Source organism: Ptychodera flava, chromosome 9, assembly GCF_041260155.1.
Source record: "Ptychodera flava strain L36383 chromosome 9, AS_Pfla_20210202, whole genome shotgun sequence".
NCBI lineage: Eukaryota > Metazoa > Hemichordata > Enteropneusta > Ptychoderidae > Ptychodera > Ptychodera flava.
In genome coordinates, this window is record NC_091936.1 from 39,313,345 (window position 1) to 39,333,660 (window position 20,316).

The 20,316-nt window shown below is 38.0% G+C and overlaps 2 protein-coding genes across 4 annotated transcripts in view; one reads left to right on the forward strand and one right to left on the reverse strand.

Annotated features, from left to right (window-relative positions):
- LOC139140942 (isocitrate dehydrogenase [NADP] cytoplasmic-like) overlaps positions 1–3,847 on the reverse strand; it is a 27,012-nt gene extending 23,165 nt beyond the window's left edge. Inside the window, exons 1-2 of one of the 2 annotated variants that reach the window (XM_070710448.1) lie at positions 3,750–3,847; positions 2,792–2,831 (exon numbers count right to left, since the gene is read on the reverse strand). In XM_070710448.1, the coding sequence (XP_070566549.1) occupies positions 2,792–2,831; positions 3,750–3,753 (44 nt within the window). In that variant the 5' untranslated portion in view covers positions 3,754–3,847. Of the gene's footprint in view, positions 1–2,791; positions 2,832–2,925; positions 3,083–3,749 lie in introns of those variants that run through there. The other variant, XM_070710447.1, reaches the window with a different exon arrangement.
- On the forward strand, positions 3,107–18,623 carry LOC139140941 (cleavage and polyadenylation specificity factor subunit 3-like). Of its 2 annotated transcripts, none has more exons than XM_070710444.1 (16): positions 3,107–3,231; positions 4,669–4,732; positions 7,202–7,299; positions 7,960–8,088; positions 8,814–8,991; positions 9,156–9,245; positions 9,885–10,035; positions 10,385–10,512; positions 11,653–11,859; positions 12,385–12,531; positions 13,134–13,286; positions 13,602–13,710; positions 14,538–14,737; positions 15,356–15,443; positions 16,213–16,373; positions 17,343–18,623. In XM_070710444.1, the coding sequence occupies exons 1-16, from the start codon at positions 3,161–3,163 to the stop codon at positions 17,436–17,438; spliced, it is 2,070 nt and encodes a 689-aa protein (XP_070566545.1). In that variant the 5' UTR covers positions 3,107–3,160; the 3' UTR covers positions 17,439–18,623. The 2 variants fall into 2 exon arrangements, with proteins under 2 accessions (XP_070566545.1, XP_070566546.1); XM_070710445.1 differs by lacking the exon at positions 3,107–3,231 and adding an exon at positions 4,128–4,218.
- The last annotated feature ends 1,693 nt before the right edge of the window (positions 18,624–20,316 follow it).

Sequence of the window (20,316 nt, forward strand, 5' to 3'; positions counted from 1 at the left end):
CTTTGGACTTTTTGACTTCGTTTCATTATAGATCTCAATACATCTGAATGTGATAGATGAAGTCAGAAATCACGTGTCATTGGACGACTGATGACAGTTCTGGCATGCGCAGCTAGAGAACAGACTCCAAACATGACAGCCAGACAGTGGAAACGTCAAACTCACTGAGTTGGTGGAATTTGGTATTTTAATTCATCTTGATCGGGCAAGGGCAGATTTTGAACTTGAATGCAGTCCTAGAAGGGATCTTATGACCAAAATGTTCTAGCCTTGGTTCTTATTCTAGTGCTGAATTTGATTTACTTAAAAATTGTACCAATCTGAATATATGGTTTATTCACAGACGTACTTTCTGTACTGGTAATCTGTGATCTACATTGTAGTAATTCTGCCATAAAACATCCATGGTACAGAATGATCATAATTTTGCAGGATAACAGCCTGCAGCAACATCAAAGGGTGAACTGACCTTTAAGTCTAATACTGGAACAGTTGTACTTTGATCTGTCTATATAATCATGCACCTCGACCTGCTCTACGACCTGCTCTACCTTAGATGAACTGATAAAGCAGTTTAAAGGACAGTTTGACTTTGATAATACTGACTCCTCAGTTATGCCTATGCAAATAACTTGTGGTATCCACTCCCAAAGCAGGTTCAGACATACATTCACTTGCACAAAAACGGTTTATAATATGGTCATGTGTGAATGATTGTGTAGTCATTTTGAGTATATTTGTAATATTATGAAACCCTTACTTTGTTATAAATTATATTATTTAGGTTGTTAAAGTACGGTGTACTGTCTAGGAAACTGGTACAGCATGTCCCTTTATTTAGTGTACCGTAATTGCATGTATATTAATTGCTGAAAATAACACAATCAGTGTGACTCTGCAAAACGTAGTTGGGGTTGTAAGAGGCCAGTCAATCTATTTTCATCCAGGTTGATAGAAAGGGGTTCACCCGCATGCCATCAACTTCATTTCATTTGGGATGTAAAAAAAAAACAAGAAAGAAAGGGACCATTCAACCAAAAGGCGACTGGCCCAAGTCAATTGGCTTGTCTGGGCAGCAGTGTGGGCAATTCTGTTCACACATCTAGGCAACGGCCTATCACCATGGCCTATCACCATGGAGGTACTGTGTGCCTCCATGCTATCACAAACTCAACAGTCTGCTGAAGTTTGTTCCTTCAATTTACCCTGTTTTGATATTTATGTGCCAACACACTTGGAGCAAATCCACCTAAAAGCAAGCATTATATATAGCAGATGGCAAGAGTTGTTTAAAATCCTTTGTGCAAAAATATAATTTTGGAATAGTCTGTGTGTGGTCTGTATATTGTCACTGCCTGCAAATATTGTCTTTTTAGTGATACAATGCCATCATAAATCCTGAAATTAACACTTCATGGTGTTAATTCCTACAATGCAAACACGTTGACAACAGAACACACTCTGTCAAGGGCATTCATGATTCACCTGTGACCTTTTGATGCTCAAATTTGAGAAAATGTTGCAATGATTGCACCTGTCGTAACATTGAAAATTACAGCGATGAGCCATACACACTGTATTTCAAAAAAAATAATTTAAGACTGCAATTTATAAAATGGGTAAAAAAAATTTGGACGCTTAACTTTAAGCATGGAGGTGGAAAGAGAGATCTCTCCTACCTCCATGCTTTAAGATGAATTGAGGTTGCATACAGATTACCTCCATTTTCATGTGCTCTATACTTGTAAAACAACTGTAACATCAACATATGAGACAAACACCAGATTACTTTATAATAATTTGCAGTGGCTGTGTGCAGATCAATGCTGCTGACTGAATGGTTTACGCTCTATTTACGAAGCCCTGGATTATTGGCCACCAAGTTTGGAACTTAAAAGTCAAAGGTCGCTATGCTAATAAGAAAACGCACATGGATAAGCTGACAGCTTAGCCGAGTGGAAGCTGAAGCCGACGACGCATGGAAATTTCCGTCGTTGGTGCCCTCCTTGCATACGTTAAAATCATATAAATTGAGCAAGATTCACAAAATGTTATTGCAATTTTTCAAAGTCTCATTATCTGACACAATAAATGTAAGATATAATCCTAAGTTTGCTCTATGAAATCATAAAACCAAATAGACGGGGACCGAGGACGGGAAACACCACTGGCCACCGCACCGCACCGTGCGCGTTCGTCATTCAGAGGGTATTTACGCCCTACATACAAAGTACATCGTAGCATGACGCGGTTGCAATCGGTATGAATTCGCTTGTAATTTTATCTCGAAATTGTATATCGGTCGCATCACTTGCAAACAGCAGAGCCGTTGGATACAGTACAAGTTACTACGGACGTACACATCATGCAAGACCCGGACGCGCAAGGAACATCCTTCTGACCTTCTCCCTCACTGCAAACCTTGACGACGCGTGACCGCTGCGCCGTTAGCTCGCTCGCTGTGCTTCATTTCACGACTTCAACAAAAACCAGGAAGCTAGCTGATGTTCTAATATCTTTCAAAAAGTGGGCTCTGTGTACGAAACCTGCTCTGCAATAAAGTGCGTCTCAAATAAAATGGGATGGGCCAAATATGCGAAACCAAAAGTTGGGACAACGGGAAACAAATCGGTACTGAGGAAGATACCGTACAACAGGAACTGCACACTCGTACTGTTGTTGCGTTTTGAAAACGAAATCCTGATTACGTGTGTCCTGTCTGAAAATAATGAACAGCGACAAACGGAATTTAAGTTCAACAAGCAAACATTCCATGTGATAGTCCACCTACCTTGTCATCTCATCACCCTTCATTTCCACAACGGTTCCTCCTGAGGAAAAAAAATCAGAGAAATAGGATCAGATTCTCAAAATGCTTACGGGATTTTTTATGAAAGCTCTGAGACAAAATCTTATAAAACTTGCCTTGGATCTTTGACATGGTTTTGCCAGATATTGTTCTGAAAATCGGTAGACAAGAGAGAGGTTAACAAAACGATGCCTGCGTTGCAGTTGCACAGAGTATACTACGTAACTCATTCACCGGCAAGTCATTCACAGATTGAATAGGTAGTGACGTATAGGGTGGACGTGGTTCGATTTGAAAGGGAGGCGAAATCTCGCGATAAAAGTTGGCAATGTACGAGATGTTGAAACAAAGATGGCGGCGAAAAGAAAAGTTGACAGCCACATACCGGCTGAGGAAAGTGATCAGCTCATTATAAGACCTCTGTAAGTATTTAAATATTCGATAGCGTTGCGAAATGAAAAGTGAATCAAAGGTTAAGATGCTGATCCATTTCCGTCGTGAAAATCATGTCTTCTTTGCATCCATGATATTATGTTCAAGAGTTCATCACACACGTGCATTTGCGTAAACACAGTATCAGTCAACTCAAAGGGTCCGATGATGATGATGATGTTGTTGTTTTTATTATTGTTGTTGTTGTTGTTGATAGTATTTGCAGAAAAGAACAAAGTATGCGCTGCGAAATTCAATACAGCCTAACTATACTATGCGTTGCAAATTCAATACAGCCTAACTATACATGTGCGTTGTTGCCTAACTATACATGTGCGTTGCAAATTCAATACAGCCTAACATTACCCAAGGGTTGTCACTTCATTGCCACACACTTTTTTTCAATCGCCAAAAATGCACCTAGCAAGCATCGAAATCGGTAAAATTCGACGCAGGGTCAAAGCACATTAGTCCTTCTCAATCATACTCAGACATTTTTACCTCTTACCCATGAAAAGTCGACAAATCGGCAGGTTTTTCCGCGCATCTTGTCGTCTCTTATATTCCAGATTTAAAAGGCCCGGCGTTTGTGTAAGTGACGTGGGCGCATTTCAAATCGAACCAATAGCAGAGCCCGTACTGAAAGAATGGGCCCGACGTGAAAACCCGGCAGTAACGTAAGTTTCTCACGTCTTTGGAAAGAACGTTCTCTTGCTATGGGTGAACTGGAACTGTTAAAGTTACCAGAATTTCATACGCAGACGCAAGCAGACAGTGTCACCCATAGTCTTCAAAAGACATAAGAAACTTACGTTACTGCCGGGTTTTCACGCTGGGCCCATCCAGCTCTGCTATTGGTTTGATTTGAAATGCGCCCACGTGACTAGATCTTTCGCGGGGCCTTTTAAATCTGGAATCAAGAGACGACTAGATGCATTGAAAAACCTGCCGATTTGTCGACTTTTCATCGGCAAGAGGTAAAAATGTCTGAGTATGATTGAGAAGGACTAATGTGCTTTGACCCTACGTCGAATTTTACCGATTTCGATGCTTGCTAGGTGCATTTTTGGCGATTGAAAAAAAAGTGTGTGGCAATGAAGTGACAACCCTTGGGTAATGTTAGGCTGTATTGAATTTGCAACGCACATGTATAGTTAGGCAACAACGCACATGTATAGTTAGGCTGTATTGAATTTGCAACGCACATGTATAGTTAGGCTGTATTGAATTTGCAACGCATAGTATAGTTAGGCTGTATTGAATTTCGCAGCGCATACTTTGTTCTTTTCTGCAAATACTATCAACAACAACAACAACAATAATAAAAACAACAACATCATCATCATCGGAGCCTGAGGACCCTTTGGTCAACTGTGTACACTTGCCGCAAAAGAAGCCATTTTCACTTGTTTGTGTGCTTTCTGCAGGGGAGCCGGTCAAGAAGTAGGCAGATCATGTATAATGTTAGAGTTCAAAGGAAAGAAAATAATGGTAAGTTGTCTTTCACAGTAGTGTAGCATAATTGTTTGTTGTTCTTACACTTTTGTCAATTTACTCATGGAGGTAGGAGGGGAGGCCTCCCTTCTACCTCGTGGCTTCACCCAACCCTGTTTTAGGTAACTAATGACACGGAGGTCTTTACCTCACGCGCATCTTAAATGTGAGTTTGTCAAAGAGCTAATTCTGATCATGGAGATAGAAGCGAAAACTTCTACCTGCATGTTCAGATCATGGAGGCCTGGTAGACCATGGATGTAAAAAATAGAAGGATACAGGACAGCCCTATCCCTTTCACATCTATTGTTATTTCTTTGTCTACGCTGGTCTTTGAAGTTGTGGCATGGTTGCCGCGATCAGGACGGCTCGGACACACCCACCTCACTCACAATATCGTGTACATCAAATTATTGTTGCCAAATTCATAAAAAAAACTTTCAAACTTGTGAAATTGCTTGTGTTGAATGCCCAGACTGAACAGAGCTCAAACAAACCAAAGACTGAGAAAATCGACGCATATTTGACCAAGTTATGACTATTCTTTGGAACCGACTTGGATAAAGTCCCCTGATCGTAAAATTACTCTAACTTACAAAGTATCTAACCGCGGAGTCTGATTTTTTCTTAATTAGAAGGTTAAGGTATGAACGCTTAAAAAATGTTTGTCCTAAGTGCTGGTTCGCCTGGCCGTTGAAGTTATCGTATTCTAAAGTTGGGCTATATTTGCGGTACGCCGATAGTTCGTCCCCATAGGATTGCGTGCAAATGCGTTCGTCGTTCAGGCCATGGTTCACACCGTTTGAAGTCACGTTTCCAGACGTTCAAAGACACTGCTGAAAGAACTGTTACGCCAAAATTAAAGTCATATATATAGACTTTCCGGTCTGGTCATGTTTATCGATCAGAGTACCTGGCCGAAAATTCCCTGGTGATTTTTTTGCCGAAGTTCATTGCGTCGCGTCACCATTCTGCACGGGTTGACGCATTGTTCAAGAAGGGGAAAGGTTATTACACATGCGCAGTTCTTGTTATACCGTGTTTACAGGAGACAGAAAGTGAGCCAGGAGCTATGTAGTCGATTGTTTTCCTCCTCGATGAGCTGCATATCATCGTTAAGATAGAAAAAGGTCGTAGTATTGCCACAACAACATTACTGGCACGAAAGACGCTATTTTTATGCTGTCTGTGGTAATGCACGGAAAGACTCGACGTTTACCGATGACAACCAGAAGGCACGCTATGAATAAAATAACACGCTAATCCCGTTATGGGATTACGAGATAACGAATCGGCGGCAACTATCCCTTGAACAAAGGATCAAAGGAGTGTCCTGTATCCTTCTATTTTTTACATCCATGGGTAGACTAGAGCCAGCAAATTGAAATAGATTTGGAAGGATGGCCAAGCTCTAACCAGGTGGCCTGTAATCTAATATAACATGATTCTTTCCACTGCATAGTGGGATCAGTATTTTTTTCCTGTTCAAGCGGATAAACCACTGCTTACCACAACAATTGATTGATTCACTAAAAAATACAAAGTTTCTTATTCTGTAAATCTTTAACAATATCAGCATAAGAATAATTATTTATGAGAAAATTCTCTACGTCTTTCAAAGTTTTAGCAATTATATTCGCTACTAACTTTCTGCTGCAGTCATCCAAATTTCATCCTAATGAACCAAAATCACCAAGAAGTACAGTTTGAACTAAAATTGAGAAATTAACGGATTTCATGTTTTAAAATACAGTACATGTGTGGACAGAGAGAAAGGAAAACAGACTCGGACACATACAGACCTACAAGTGTCTACATGTGGGGTAGTTCTTTATTTACAACTCATAGTAGCTGGACACTGTGCATAGCTTGCCATCGTAACACAGTATTGGTTCAGCAGGGTATCCATCAAGAGACTCAAGATCCTTTGATATTATGAGGTTATTACGAAAATACTGCAAAGTATGCACGAGGACATTTGCGCAGTGTATCGCCTGATGTGGAGCAGCGGGCGATGCGCAGCGCCAATGTCTGAGTGCATCCTTTGTGGTATTTTCGTAATAACCTTATTGTTATACATCTTACATTCGTGACTGGGTCATAAAATTGTCAGAGTAATGACAGTTTTCGTACAATGTCAACAATTTTTCTTCCGATTTATAGCGGAAGTGTTGAACGCTATCTCGGACGCGCTTCTGCAAGTTCTGGATAGTGTGTGTGCACTACACATGTACGTACAGAGCGTGCGAGACATATTCTGGCACACGTCCAACGAGTCCCTTGAAAACGTTCAACAGTGAATGTGCAGATACAGCTGCATGGGATGGGGCGCCTTGAAACCATACGTGTTACAGAACGGGTGTTCCGTACAGCTTTTTGTTCAGAATGGTAGATGTATAATAATTTATTTTATTGCACACATCACGTCAAGTGAATAATGTTTCTCTGTTCATTGTCTCCACATAGTTGGACTGTGGAATCCATCCTGGTCTGAGTGGTATGGATGCCCTGCCGTACTTTGATCTTATTGAACCTGATGAAATCGAGTTGTTACTAATAAGTCAGTAAGTGCAAACATGAATCGCTCCTTTACACATAAAGTCAACAATTAGCGGAAAGGTAATTGCAAAGTTTGAATTGACATACTTTGTCAAAGAAAAGTCATAAAAAATTGTGCTTTTTCTATATGCTCGTTATGGGGGAAGACTCCCATAAATGATTATTCAATAAGGGCAGAACATAGTAAAAACAATGTTGGTCAGCTTTAAGTCCTTGTTGATGAAATCATTTCAGATCCTGACTCTGAATTTAAATATCTGAGTCAGTCAAGTGTAATTAAGAAATTGATACTGCACTGGTGGTACTTCTCAGGTACTTTCATGTTGTGATACACCTTTGATCTAGCTCCATTTTGAAATATGATACAGAAACTCAGGCAGTAAAGCTTGTCTATTTCTGAAGTCGAATCCCAGCTTTTGCAAATGTTTCTTTTCACCTTGCCAACCGAAAAATTTTCAACGATGTTGTGACATTTGTGTTTAACCCTGCTGGCCTGACTTTCCAGTAATATTCATAAGGTAACCCAATATACATGGATATAGGTTGGAAAAGTTTAGGGACAGAGTTTTTTGTCTGTATCAGCCAAAGTTTACTTGAAAAGTTTCAGCCTTGAAAGAATGACAGTTGCTGTGTTTGAATAATCAAACTGCTGAATTCATTTTCAGTTTTCATTTGGATCATTGTGGAGCATTGCCATGGTTCCTACAGAAGACAACGTTCAAAGGCCGGGTGTTCATGACACATGCCACAAAAGCTATCTATAGATGGCTCTTGTCAGATTACGTCAAAGTCAGGTAAGTCAGATCAGTGAATGGATCATTTCAAAAGTCAGCCATACTGTTTTCAAGTCTTTGTGATCAAACGGGATATATAGTTACCTCAATAAGGATAGTTTCTAATTGGCTGTGTTCAATTTATAATTATCATTGCATTGGACAGTTTCTCAGCCTGGAAATTCCCTGTGTAATGCTATTTTCTTGTTCTCAGCACACAAATAAACTATGCTACTCACAGATAGGTTTTATTGTCAGCTGTCTCATGGAGAAGTCATCCTCATTGTTATACCAGTGCTATAATTTGTATCATTCAAAGCTCTTAAAGTTAATGTTTAGATTATGCTCAGGTATTCTTCAACATTTTAATAGGTCAGCATCTTATAACTAGTGGTACCTACTGTAGCAATAAATATCAGCAACAAATTTCCCCTCCTGGTGTAAATGATGCTACTTTAGAACAGGAGGGAACTACAGACGCTTGCAAGTGGTGCTGCAGAATGTGATATTTTGAAAGAGCGCCCTCTACATCACCTATGAACTTTTTATACCTTCTCAAAATGCTGAACAAAATTTATAAATTTATGCTAAGTACATTAATAATCATTATTTCAGTATGCAGATAAACTGATAATGACTAAAATCATGCACTATTTATTAAAACATACATTAATTGTACAAGCATGCATATGATATTCTTCTCGCACAAGAGTGTAAATAGAAACTTCTTTTTCATTGCGTTACAGCAATATTTCCACAGAGCAGATGTTGTACACAGACAAGGACCTGGAGGCTAGCATGGACAAGATAGAAACTATAGATTTCCATGTAGAAACTGAAGTCAATGGTGTGAAGTTCTGGTGTTACAATGCAGGACATGTGTTAGGTGCTGCTATGTTTATGTTAGAGATAGCAGGTGTAAAGGTAATAGGCCTTTGGTTATCCAATAATTGTCAGGAACTTCCATTGAAGTTTTTTCACTTAAAGCTTTATTCACATGTCAATCTGTCAGTTTTCCCTATACTATGAAAGTTATCCTACAGATGATCTGAAGTCTTATCTCATTCCTACATTTATTTTCTTGACAGCTTATGTACACAGGAGATTTTTCCAGACAAGAAGATCGGCATTTGATGGCAGCTGAGTTGCCCTCCGTCAGGCCAGATGTTCTCATCATTGTAAGTCTAGAAGTTTCTCAGCCATTTGTTAGTAAGAGATCAGTGTATTTCAAAAGTTACACCAAAGTTCAATGCTAAACATCACAAAACATTAGTGTGCACTTTTCCTCTTTGACCCGATCCACCAGTACCTCTGTTTGTCTTGTACGTGGTTATGACTGGACCAGTTAACATTTATTTGATAACGTGAAATTGGCCTTGACAATGGAAGTCCTCTTATGTACTGTGAACTATTAATGGAACTTTCCTATCTGATTGGCTCACAGACCATGCAAGGTCACATATTTAGCACACAGTATTTGGTGTAAATTTGGTTCATGTCATAGACATCCCACGCAGGGTACATGCTTTGGTACCATACTGGTTTTGACACAATTATATTTCTGGCTTGAAATATTGAAAAATGAAACAGTCTGTAAGATCATCTTGTGACTGTTGGAATAAAAATAGCAGCAAAATTACCAAATTATGTTACGAGACCACAGTTTGTATTCATGAAAGACCACCAGTTCCTCACTGAAAGGTGGCATTATTACTGTGTGACCATACTTCTCCTTAATTGAAAGTCACATTTAACTAAAAAACCTGACATTGTTCAAAACCAAGAGGAATAAAATGTTTGTTTACCTCCAACTTCAGGAATCTACCTATGGTACACACATCCATGAGAAAAGGGAGGAACGAGAGGCTCGTTTCACTGGCACAGTGCATGACATTGTCAATAGAGGGGGTAGATGTCTCATACCAGTGTTTGCACTAGGAAGAGCACAGGAGCTGTTACTCATTTTAGGTAGGATCAAGTCCTGTAACCTTTGACCCTTGGATGAACCTGTAAATACACCAGTCAATGAAAGTAAAATTACAGCCTATTTTCTCAAGTGTCAAGGGATGACTTGATAAAAGATGACTGGTGTAGTGTTATTTTTATGATTCTATGATATGACCACAAATGTATAATTGTACAGAGTGCATCTCAGTGCAGTGCATAAAAAATATGTATTAGACATTAATGTGGTGTCGTTCCATGATGGTGTACAGAGATCAATCATTTGCCGTTTTGAATACTGCATTGTAATGACTTTGAACCATTGTCAGTGATTATCAGTAACCAAATAAACATGATCATACATTGTTTTTAGATGAATACTGGGCAAATCACCCAGAGTTGCACGATGTGCCGATATACTATGCATCCTCGTTGGCCAAGAAATGCATGTCCGTATACCAAACCTACATCAATGCTATGAATGATAAAATCAAACGACAGGTAGGTACCAGTATTTATCAATGAAATAAAGACCAGAATAAATGAAGTCTCCAAGCACCATACTTTTGAGATGATCTAATAATGGTTGTCAAGATGAGAAATGTGTCTTGTAAGAGTAAAATTGGAAACTTATATTTCCAAGTTACATTTAGTACAAACCACCTGTTTCCAAGAAAATAAAGACCAGAATAAATGAAAAGATTGATGTTTAACTTATAATTGGCATTTATCTCTTTTATCAAGGTAATACCAATTACCGTACTCATCCGAGTATAAGCCCCTGCTCGTGTATAAGCCTCCCCCCTACTGATTTCAGAGGATTTTACAAAATGCATTACATCCGTGTATAAGCCCCTACCCTAGTGTAACTCAAATACAGAAAGGTTAGGAGTGTATATTTGGTCATTAAACTTGGTAAAATTACTTTTAGATAATAAATAAACTATTAAAAGGTGTTAAAACAATAGGAAACCAGAGTTCCCTTGACAGCATCATAAGGAAAATGATACGTTTTCAAGTACTTTCTTGATTCTTTGACCCTGCTCACCCCGTCCCCTTAAGAGAAGTCTCACCACATCCGCCATTGTTTATTTTTATTCACGACCATGATTTTTTCTCCCCTAAACATGCAGTTTCTTTTGCTTGAAGCAATTACCCTTTCATTTGTGAAGACTGGTGACTATTACAATTTTCACTGCTATGTTGTTGTTTTCACAAGATGTAGACAGTTTAATACTAGAATGTTGAGTTGCCATTCCGTGTAGGCAGTGCATGCCAGTTCACATTACTTACATGACGTCTTTGTTTCAAGTTTTGGGTTTTTTGCTGCTGAAATTTCACCAAAATGTCACTTCTGTATTCAGAGATTGTATAATCAATTTCTTTTGATGAGTAAGTCGATTTTGGAAGCGATAGAAAGATCGAGTGGTGTTGAAAAAAATTGTTTCATAAAATTAGCATAAATGGAGCGTCCATGGCAGATAACATGTCGTTGCTCGAGTATAAGCCCCCCTAGTTTTACCGCCGTTTTGTGTTGCCAAACTGGGGGCTTACACTCGGACGAGTACGGTATTGATACCTTACTGAGATCTATAAAGTGTAAAATATTTATACATCACTTTCATCATGTTTTATTTTCAGATTACAATAAGCAACCCTTTTGTCTTCAAACACATTTCCAACCTTCGAGGCATGGACCACTTTGATGACATCGGTCCATCTGTTGTCATGGCAAGTCCTGGTATGATGCAGAGTGGCCTGTCGAGGGAGCTGTTTGAAAGTTGGTGTACCGACAGGAGAAATGGAGTTATCATTGCTGGTTACTGTGTTGAAGGAACTCTTGCCAAGGTAATGAAACGCTGATCTGAATTTGTCCACTTTCAGATTCCATCTTTCAGATTTTCATAATGCAAACCCACTTCTTGCCAAGCTGAATTTCTTCAAACAGTTGTTTATGCTCTGGATACTGAAAAAATACTAGGTTAAAATAACTGAACTAAGTGGTCTTGATATTTCAAAAATAGAGTTTGGTATTTAGTTTTCTGAAGGATGAGATGGATAAAGACATAAAATTAAATGGAATCTGTAGAGGTTGCTTTGATTCATAGTGAGCTGACTTTCAACTTGTGTACTCTTGCAGATTCTGAAGAGCATTATTTCCATTGGGAGAAAGATTAATATGCATTGTACCTACTTATCGAATGTAACACAAAAGTGATGTACAAAAAGTGTTTTTCAATGTTGGAAAAGTTGTCATTTTACGTTTATCAATGCATGGCTGACTCAGAGAAATTTCCAGAATTCACCACTAAAGATGCAAAAGCTCTTTAGTACACACATGTCCTAATGTTTCTTATGTTTTTCTTTACACAGCACATTTTGTCTCAGCCAGAAGAAGTGACTACCATGTCGGGTCAGAAGTTACCACTCAAGATGTCCGTTGACTACATTTCATTCTCAGCTCACGCAGACTATCAGCAAATCAGTGAATTTCTTAGAATTCTCAAACCACCCCATGTGGTAAGTGTGATACGTCTAGGGGGGCATGTTGTCTTGTGAAAAAAATAGTGATGTAGTTACAGTACGTGTTAATTGAGACTCAGATGAGAGAGACTCAGAGAGAGGCAAAAATGGTAGTCTTGCTTGGAGGATTGTCTGGGACACAGAGAAAAAGACAAAGAGGAACAGACGTACACAATGAATTTCTGTAATTCTTTTCTTTAAGTGCATAATGAAAGTATATCTGCCATATTTCAGGCTCATTTTGTCTCAGAGTAGAGTTCACAGCAGAAATTTATGTTCACTATCATTTTACTGTTAATGCAGATATTAGACCATAGTTACTAAAAATATAGGAAAAATTAGCTGTTACTTATTGCATAAGTCTGGAGGTGTCGTTTACTAACACCCAAAGCAAATAAAAAGCCCAGCAATGAAGCTGTCAACACAGATAGGTATTCTTTTATAGTTACTATGAATATTAAAGTAATGACTAAAATTCATTTGGACCATATTTCAGTGCATTTTTTACTCTTATGAACTTTGTTAGCTTTAAGAAGGTGAAAAATAATCGAAAATATAGTGGAAAATGGTAAAACTTCTATAATTTGTAATCATCACAGGTTCTTGTCCATGGTGAGCAGAATGAAATGGGAAGGCTAAAAGCTGCCGTAATCCGTGAATACGAGGACAACGTGGATGTTGATATTCAGGTTCACAATCCCAAGAACACTCAGGCGGTGGAATTGTACTTCAGAGGAGAGAAAATGGCCAAGGTCAGTGTCATGTCCATAATGCCATAAATTCAGAAGATTTCTACTTCCCAGTACTCAATTAAAGTCGTGTCAAAGGTCATATAGTGACAGTGTTGTGAGAGAATTACATTGATATAATGTTCTTGTGAAACTGTCAGAATATTAAGTTGTTACATTGATTTTGTTCTCACAAAGTGTAATTGACAACAGCATCAAATATATGATAATGTGATAAAAATTTTAAAAACTTTGAGAAGATTTACATATGAAACAAGAATTGAAATGAATACACAGAGTGTTCAGTTTTTGTGTAAATTAATGTTGGCATGGTTACAGGTGATGGGCAGCCTAGCAGCAACCAAACCTACACAGGGCACGAAGGTATCAGGAATCCTTGTCAAGAGAAACTTCAACTACCACATCATGGCACCGTCAGATTTGTCTAGTGAGTGATTTCTCGGTTTTCTTTCCTTTCCTTGTACAACTGTACTCCAGCTGCTGTTACAGCATCTTACAAAACTATGATAGGTCAATGTCATGGTGGAACCAGCCTGCGAAAAAAGGTTTGCGCCTGGTGAATTGATAATGTTACATGTCAGGGTAAACTAGAGCCAGTGTTGCGTTGCTGTTTTATCCAAAACGTTCCTCATGGATGTGACTGTCTACATTTATGATTTTGTGGCAAGTTTTTATATCTTTATTTCAGAAGTGTGTGTCTTTGTCAATTTAAACAAACATGATAATGTAAGTGTTTTACCAAGGGTGCTGTTTCAGAAACCTGTGCCATTAACCCTTTTCCTGCCAAGTCCATATTTCACCACCAGGTCAAGATTGTTAAAATTAATGAAACACAACATATTCCATATGGTGTATTTTAACATAATACTGTACATTTGAAAGCTGTTGAACATAAATACTGTAAACTTGATGTTTTTGGACTTAAGATGCTATAACAGACCAAGCCAAGTGGGTGAAAATACGTCATGTTTTGGCTCAATACCGCTTTTTACTGACTTGGCTGATGGGGAAGTGATACTGTCTGGCAGGAAAAGGGTTAAAGATTGTGTTTTTTGTGTCAGAGGTGAATGAGAAATCGTCCAATCAGGATTCAGAGTATTTTTCTATTTTGCACAAACAAGCTAATAAACAATTAGAGAACCAGACTTGCCTGACTTTGCCAGTAAAAACATGTTCTCCACATGAAAACATGTCAAAATATTTGAACCAGACTGCAGTAATTGTAATAAATCTGATTTCTATTTCTCCATGTAGATTACACAGACCTTGCTATGAGTACAGTCACACAGCGTCAAAGTGTAGCTTACAATGCGCCATTGTCACTACTCACATACTACCTAACTCAGCTGTCAGGAGATGTTGAACACACCGAAGTCAACGACAAACCGGCACTGAAAGTGTTCAAAAACATCACACTTATACATGAACCAGCACTTGGTATGGTTACCATGGAGGTAAGCCACCAATCAAAACAAATTGTTCTGTGATGGACCGATCCAAATCTGTATACACTATATAGCTGATGCAAAGGAGTAGGAGTCATGATTAATGGACTCAAATCTTTGTATACAAATAAAAAGGTTTTCCTAGGAGGCCTTTTTTTGCATTCTCTATTCATAACCCCAAGCATAATTCTAATGACTCCCTAAGTGGCCAGTGATTAATGTGAAATGCTGTCTGTATCCATAAATCTTCACTTTTGCATGAAATCAAATGCAGACTTCGTCCTTTATCAATATGTTGCTGTGTTTCTGTGTTTTGAAAACCATATGCATTGCAAAATCGTTTTGAAGTGACAATTTAGAGAGTTGAATACTATACTAGCCATATGTCCTGCGAAGCAAACTGTAATTGATCCAAGAATACCATGTCAACTACTTGTAATTGGTTGAAGCCTAACTTATTCAGGATTACACTGAGTAGTTTAGTTTCCATGGAAATATTCTATGGTCATGCTTATCCTCTGATTGATCAGCGTAAGGGCAGTTCTCCACAAGCTGGTTCAAGAGATTTTGTGTGTCATTCATTTCTGCTTCACTAACACTTGATTCATATCCCTTTGTTCATTTCAGTGGGTAGCCAATGCCGTCAATGACATGTATGCGGATGCAGTCTTGTCTGTCATTATCAAAGTTGGTTCTGACCCATCAGCACAGAAAGGTGAGAATTTCCACACTGTGTCATCTCTGTATCCAGATATAGTGCTTTGGCAAGTAGTGAAGATCTGCCTACCAAAATTTTGTGACCAGTGTGTTTGTGTTTATATGATATTCATACTTTGGTTTACAAAAGCTTCCATCTTTTGGTTACCTGTTTATCTCTGTTCAATGCCATTGAAACTGACAATAGAGGTGAAGCAAAAAGCTCTTATGTTTGTTCATACCTATTTTCACTTTGGTGAATTATTTCTCTGATTGCGCTCATCAAATTTGTAAACTCTTTTAATCATTAGAGCTCTAGTTTCTGCTTTATGGCAGTACACACCTCAAAAGTGAAAGACTTAAAAACTATTCCTTAAACTCTGCTCAATAAAATTTTCAACCATTCTCTCACCAAATCAAGAATAAAAATCAGGGGTCACAGAGCAAATTTTATTACCAGAGATACAAATTGCCAAGCATTTACCAATACTTGAAATTCAACATGGCCGTCGTCGCTGTGTTAACTCTCAGGGGAAATATAAAATTTCAATTTTCAGTAGGCTAGGACAAAGAAAATTCTTCTTACTCAAAATGCTTCAAAATGAGCCCGGAGAATCGGTAAAGCAGAAAGGTATCAAAATTTTTGAGGGGCGGAACATCTGTTTCAGAGGCGCTTTCAAACTTAATGTTATTCTTAATTTTGCAAATTACTAAAGTGAAAAAATGGCATCTGTTGTTCTATTTTAACTTATGTACCCAATGTGTTGTGATCCTAACTTCTCTTTTAGTAAAACCAGCACCACCTGTGACTTACCTAGTGTACACTGAGAGATTGACTAAACTACTGCGTGAAATGTTTGGTGAAAAGTCACTGAGTAGAACTGTGAAAGGAGATGAGCTGATAGTAACGGTTGATGGAAAAACAGCCAGGATATTCATGGATAGTTTGGTAAGTTTGTCACAGTGAAAATTACATGTAGTCAAATAATGGACAAGGAGCTCACGTCTTGAATTTGGTTTTCAATGTTACTGCTCTTTGTTGATATAGTTTTGATGACCTCAGTATAAAGCTGGAGAAAAAAAATTATATGATTGTTCATCAGATATTTTTGGCAGAGCTGGCGGAGTGAAGTTTCCCTTATTTTTTTAATAAGCCGGCAAAATCTCCCACTGGTTACATTGTTATTGATGACTTGGAGTCTAGATTTGCAAACTGTCCACAATAATAGAAGCATGATATATACAGACAGTGTTCACAGAACAAATTCTGAGCATTTCAACATGCTTCCAGAAGAAAACAAAAAACTGTAAAAATGAGCAAAACAAAACATGCCGTATAAGTAAAACAGTTGCTGTATAAGTGTCTTGTTGATGTCCTCAAGGGATCTAACATTTGCACTCGAAATTTCCAAAGTGGCCATTAAAAAGTAGAAGTGGCAATTCAGAGGAACAATTTAATTTTTCTCTTCCTGGCCTAATGAGTGATTTCACTCATTGAAGCTTCACCCCATTCCCTTGTGTCAAGGTCCAACTTTACCACAAAATCTAATTGGGTTGTTCCAAACTACAGGAAAGAAAGGATAAAAAGTGACAAAAGTGTGATATATTGTGTGTGACATTGAAGTCATAATGACAACAGTGGTTTTACACAAGAACAGAAATGTGAATTCCATGTTAATAGAGATTAGAGGAGAAAGATTTGTATGTAGTGGTGTCAGAATGTTTGTGGCGATATATACATTGTTGATTTTTTCGGTAGTTGACTTCAGGAAGGGAAGATGTTGGCATAGCAACAAACCTGCACGAACTTCCATCAGAAGTTATGTTCATTGATTTGCTAAAGCTCATTGCATGTTTTTAATCTTGCATAGTTTTACTCACTGTCCCTTCTTTTCCTTTCCCATTTTTATAAAAACAGGAAGTGAAGTGCGATGAGGATGAAAGTCTCCATGCCATGGTTACCTCTGCTGTTACTAGGTTACATCAAGCCCTCAATCCAATGGCAGACCTGTGAGACAAGATGGCCGCTTTTATTTTGACAGAGCAATAAACCTGCCAAGTCCATTGCCTGGCCGAGTTCCTATCAACATTGCTTGTTTTGTGAGCAACATGACAGTATTATTTTGTCTTTTCATGTAGCGACAACTGTGAGCTCATGTTGTTTACTAAAGGTAGTATGCACTTCAAAAGTGAAAGACTTCATCAGGAAAGAGTTGTAAAAAATGTGAAAGTCCAAATATCTATCCTGAGGCACATTCTACCTAAGTAGTGTAAGCCATTCTATTTTGACAGTACATGTTTGAACCTTCCTATTTTGACAATGATTTGTAAGAATGAGATGTATAGGTTTCATTGTTAATACGAAGACATTGTCATATGTTAGAGAGATATGGTCCTGAGTTTAGCTCACGGTAGCTGCCTTTAAATTGTTGTTGTCATGACAACAACTGTCGGTACTTACTGTAATTTGTACAAATTTAGCTCACCCAGTGCATAAAGATTGTTCATCTTTGTAAATTCACGCTCTGCTGACCAGTTTCTTTTGTATCAAAGCATCGTTGACTTTTGACTTGTTTTGTCGACCTGAGTGAGTGTGGAACAAATAACTGCCATGCTTTGCTGAGCTGCAGTCAATTATCTCCACTGTACAATAAGACTACAATATCCATCATTCAAGGCAGGGCTGTAACCTTCCTCTTAAGGGTACAGCCCTATCTTGAGCATCAATCTTCAAGTCAACTGTACAACATGAATGGTTTAAATTATCAAAAGATGTAGAAAATTGCTGAGTGATCAGGAACTGATAACAGTAATTAGAAGAGTAATTTGTTGTTTCTCAGTACTTCAGGATTAGTGATATGTACATGTGATGGAGCTCAGCTTCAGTGCTTTACCTGTTGTGTACAGTTTCATGTCAAGTTTCATCCTCTAAGTTGACTGAACCAACCATGAAAATGAAACATTGATGCCACATATAGGGTTGGCACTTATTGTCCTGTATTATGTAGTGGCTGATTTTGCCCCCAAAAACTATCAAAAGAACATTCTACTGATTACCAGGAGTGTAAGCATAGCGTAATTTGATTATTTTCACTTTTCTACAGTATGATAGTTCTTTGGACGGATGTAGTGCTTCTCCTGGAAAGCGTGATTACTGCCAAATGGAATAAATGAATACTGGTACTTTATACTTTATAAACTGTACTATTGTGTGATTATACATACTGTTACATACATGTATGTACCACAGTTTACTTGCACCAGAACATTGGAATACTCCATTTTTTTGGGCTGCATTGCAAATACCAAACACATTATGCCATAACCTTGTGTTAATCAGCTCAGGTAACCTTGATTTTTATCACAACTGGAAGTTGTGATATAGAGGTGGTTTCAACCGGTGTTTGATGTCGTCCATTTCCGTAAACGACAAAAAGTCAAAAACTGCTGAACGGACTGCGTTGATATTTGATACCGATACATAGACTGGTTCCAAGGTTCCAATTCCGAAAAATGGAGCCAAACGGAGCGCCGGTTAGATAGTTTTGGGAAATTTCTAACCCCCCTTTTTATCTAATTGATTTTAGGGGTCTTTCATATATGTAGTTTTGGAATGTACACCAATCCTGCATTGTGGACTGTTTTATGAGTTGTTGAACAGAAATGAGGTTTTGATGAATGTTAGAAATATGCAGGATGGCTGATTCGAAGTATAAGAGATTTCTATGGTCTTTTGGGCATCAAAAGCATTAAAAAAAACATATTTCATAGTTTAGATTCTCACTTTTGAGATGACCCTAGGCATTTGTTAAGTAAACATCCTGAGTCAATATACAGACTTTGACATTCCAGAGATTAAGTATCCACAACCTCACATGTTACAGTCTTTCACTACAATGGTATGGCCCAAACCCATTGTTATCAATGGAGAGTGTGGACCTGTCTACAGGAAATTGGGGTGAACAGGTTAGACAATGACGTTACAAGTTGTAGGTTAGTTATCAAGGTAGCACCAGCATAGAGTCCTGAGTATCTGTCCATGTGTTCTCACAGCAAATTACAGGGGAAAAAATTATTTGAGAAGTTTCTCTCCTTTAAATAGAAGTATATTACAATAATTAAACTTGTCATGGATAGATTGCTCTCAAATGATCTGAAACACAGTTATTGCCCATTAGCAACAAATCTATAGCAAGATTTATGTAAAGTTCATGAACTTACACAAGGTATTAGACAAAAGATGACCATGACTTTGCTACTTTTCAACATTTATTTCAATCAGATTTCCCCAGCTTAGTGTATAATTTTGTAATCTTAATTACTGTCAACTTAGCTTTACTAACTTATTCATACCTCATTATTCTTACACTACTGCTATACCTTATAACCACAGAATTTCAAGAGATGCATATATGATTGTCACTTAAGGTAGTATGCACCTCGAAAGTGAAAGACTTAAACTTTTGCTCTAACTTTCCTCAAGGAATCTTTCAATCATTCTCTTTCAAAATCAAAAATAAAAATTGGGGGTCACCGTGCAAATTTTGGTACTAGAGAAACAAATTACCCAAGATTTACCGATATCAGAAATTCAAAATGGCCGACATCCCTGTGTTAACTCTATGGAGAAAAATAAAATTTTCGAATTTCGAAAACTAAGCCGGTAAAAAGTTTTCTTTCACCAAGAGCTTTAAAATGAACCCCCACAAGTGGTATATCAGAAGAGAATTGTAAAAGTTTGAGAGTCCAAATGTCTGTCCCCGAGGTGCGTTCTACCTTAACAAACAATTTACAAATATGTCTTCTGCTTTTTCTCCATATACATATACATGTCTCTTTTCTCATGAAAATGAGCTTAAAATCGCAATGTGAAAAATAGTCTGTCAGCTATA

Excerpts from the sequence above, each read along its gene's own strand:
- LOC139140941 (XM_070710444.1), top strand. The coding sequence starts at position 3,161 with ATGGCGGCGAAAAGAAAAGTTGACAGCCACATACCGGCTGAGGAAAGT. Across the intron at positions 8,089-8,813 it reads TCAGATTACGTCAAAGTCAG|CAATATTTCCACAGAGCAGA; the intron begins GTAAGTCAGATC and ends ATTGCGTTACAG. Across the intron at positions 10,513-11,652 it reads ATGATAAAATCAAACGACAG|ATTACAATAAGCAACCCTTT; the intron begins GTAGGTACCAGT and ends TTTTATTTTCAG.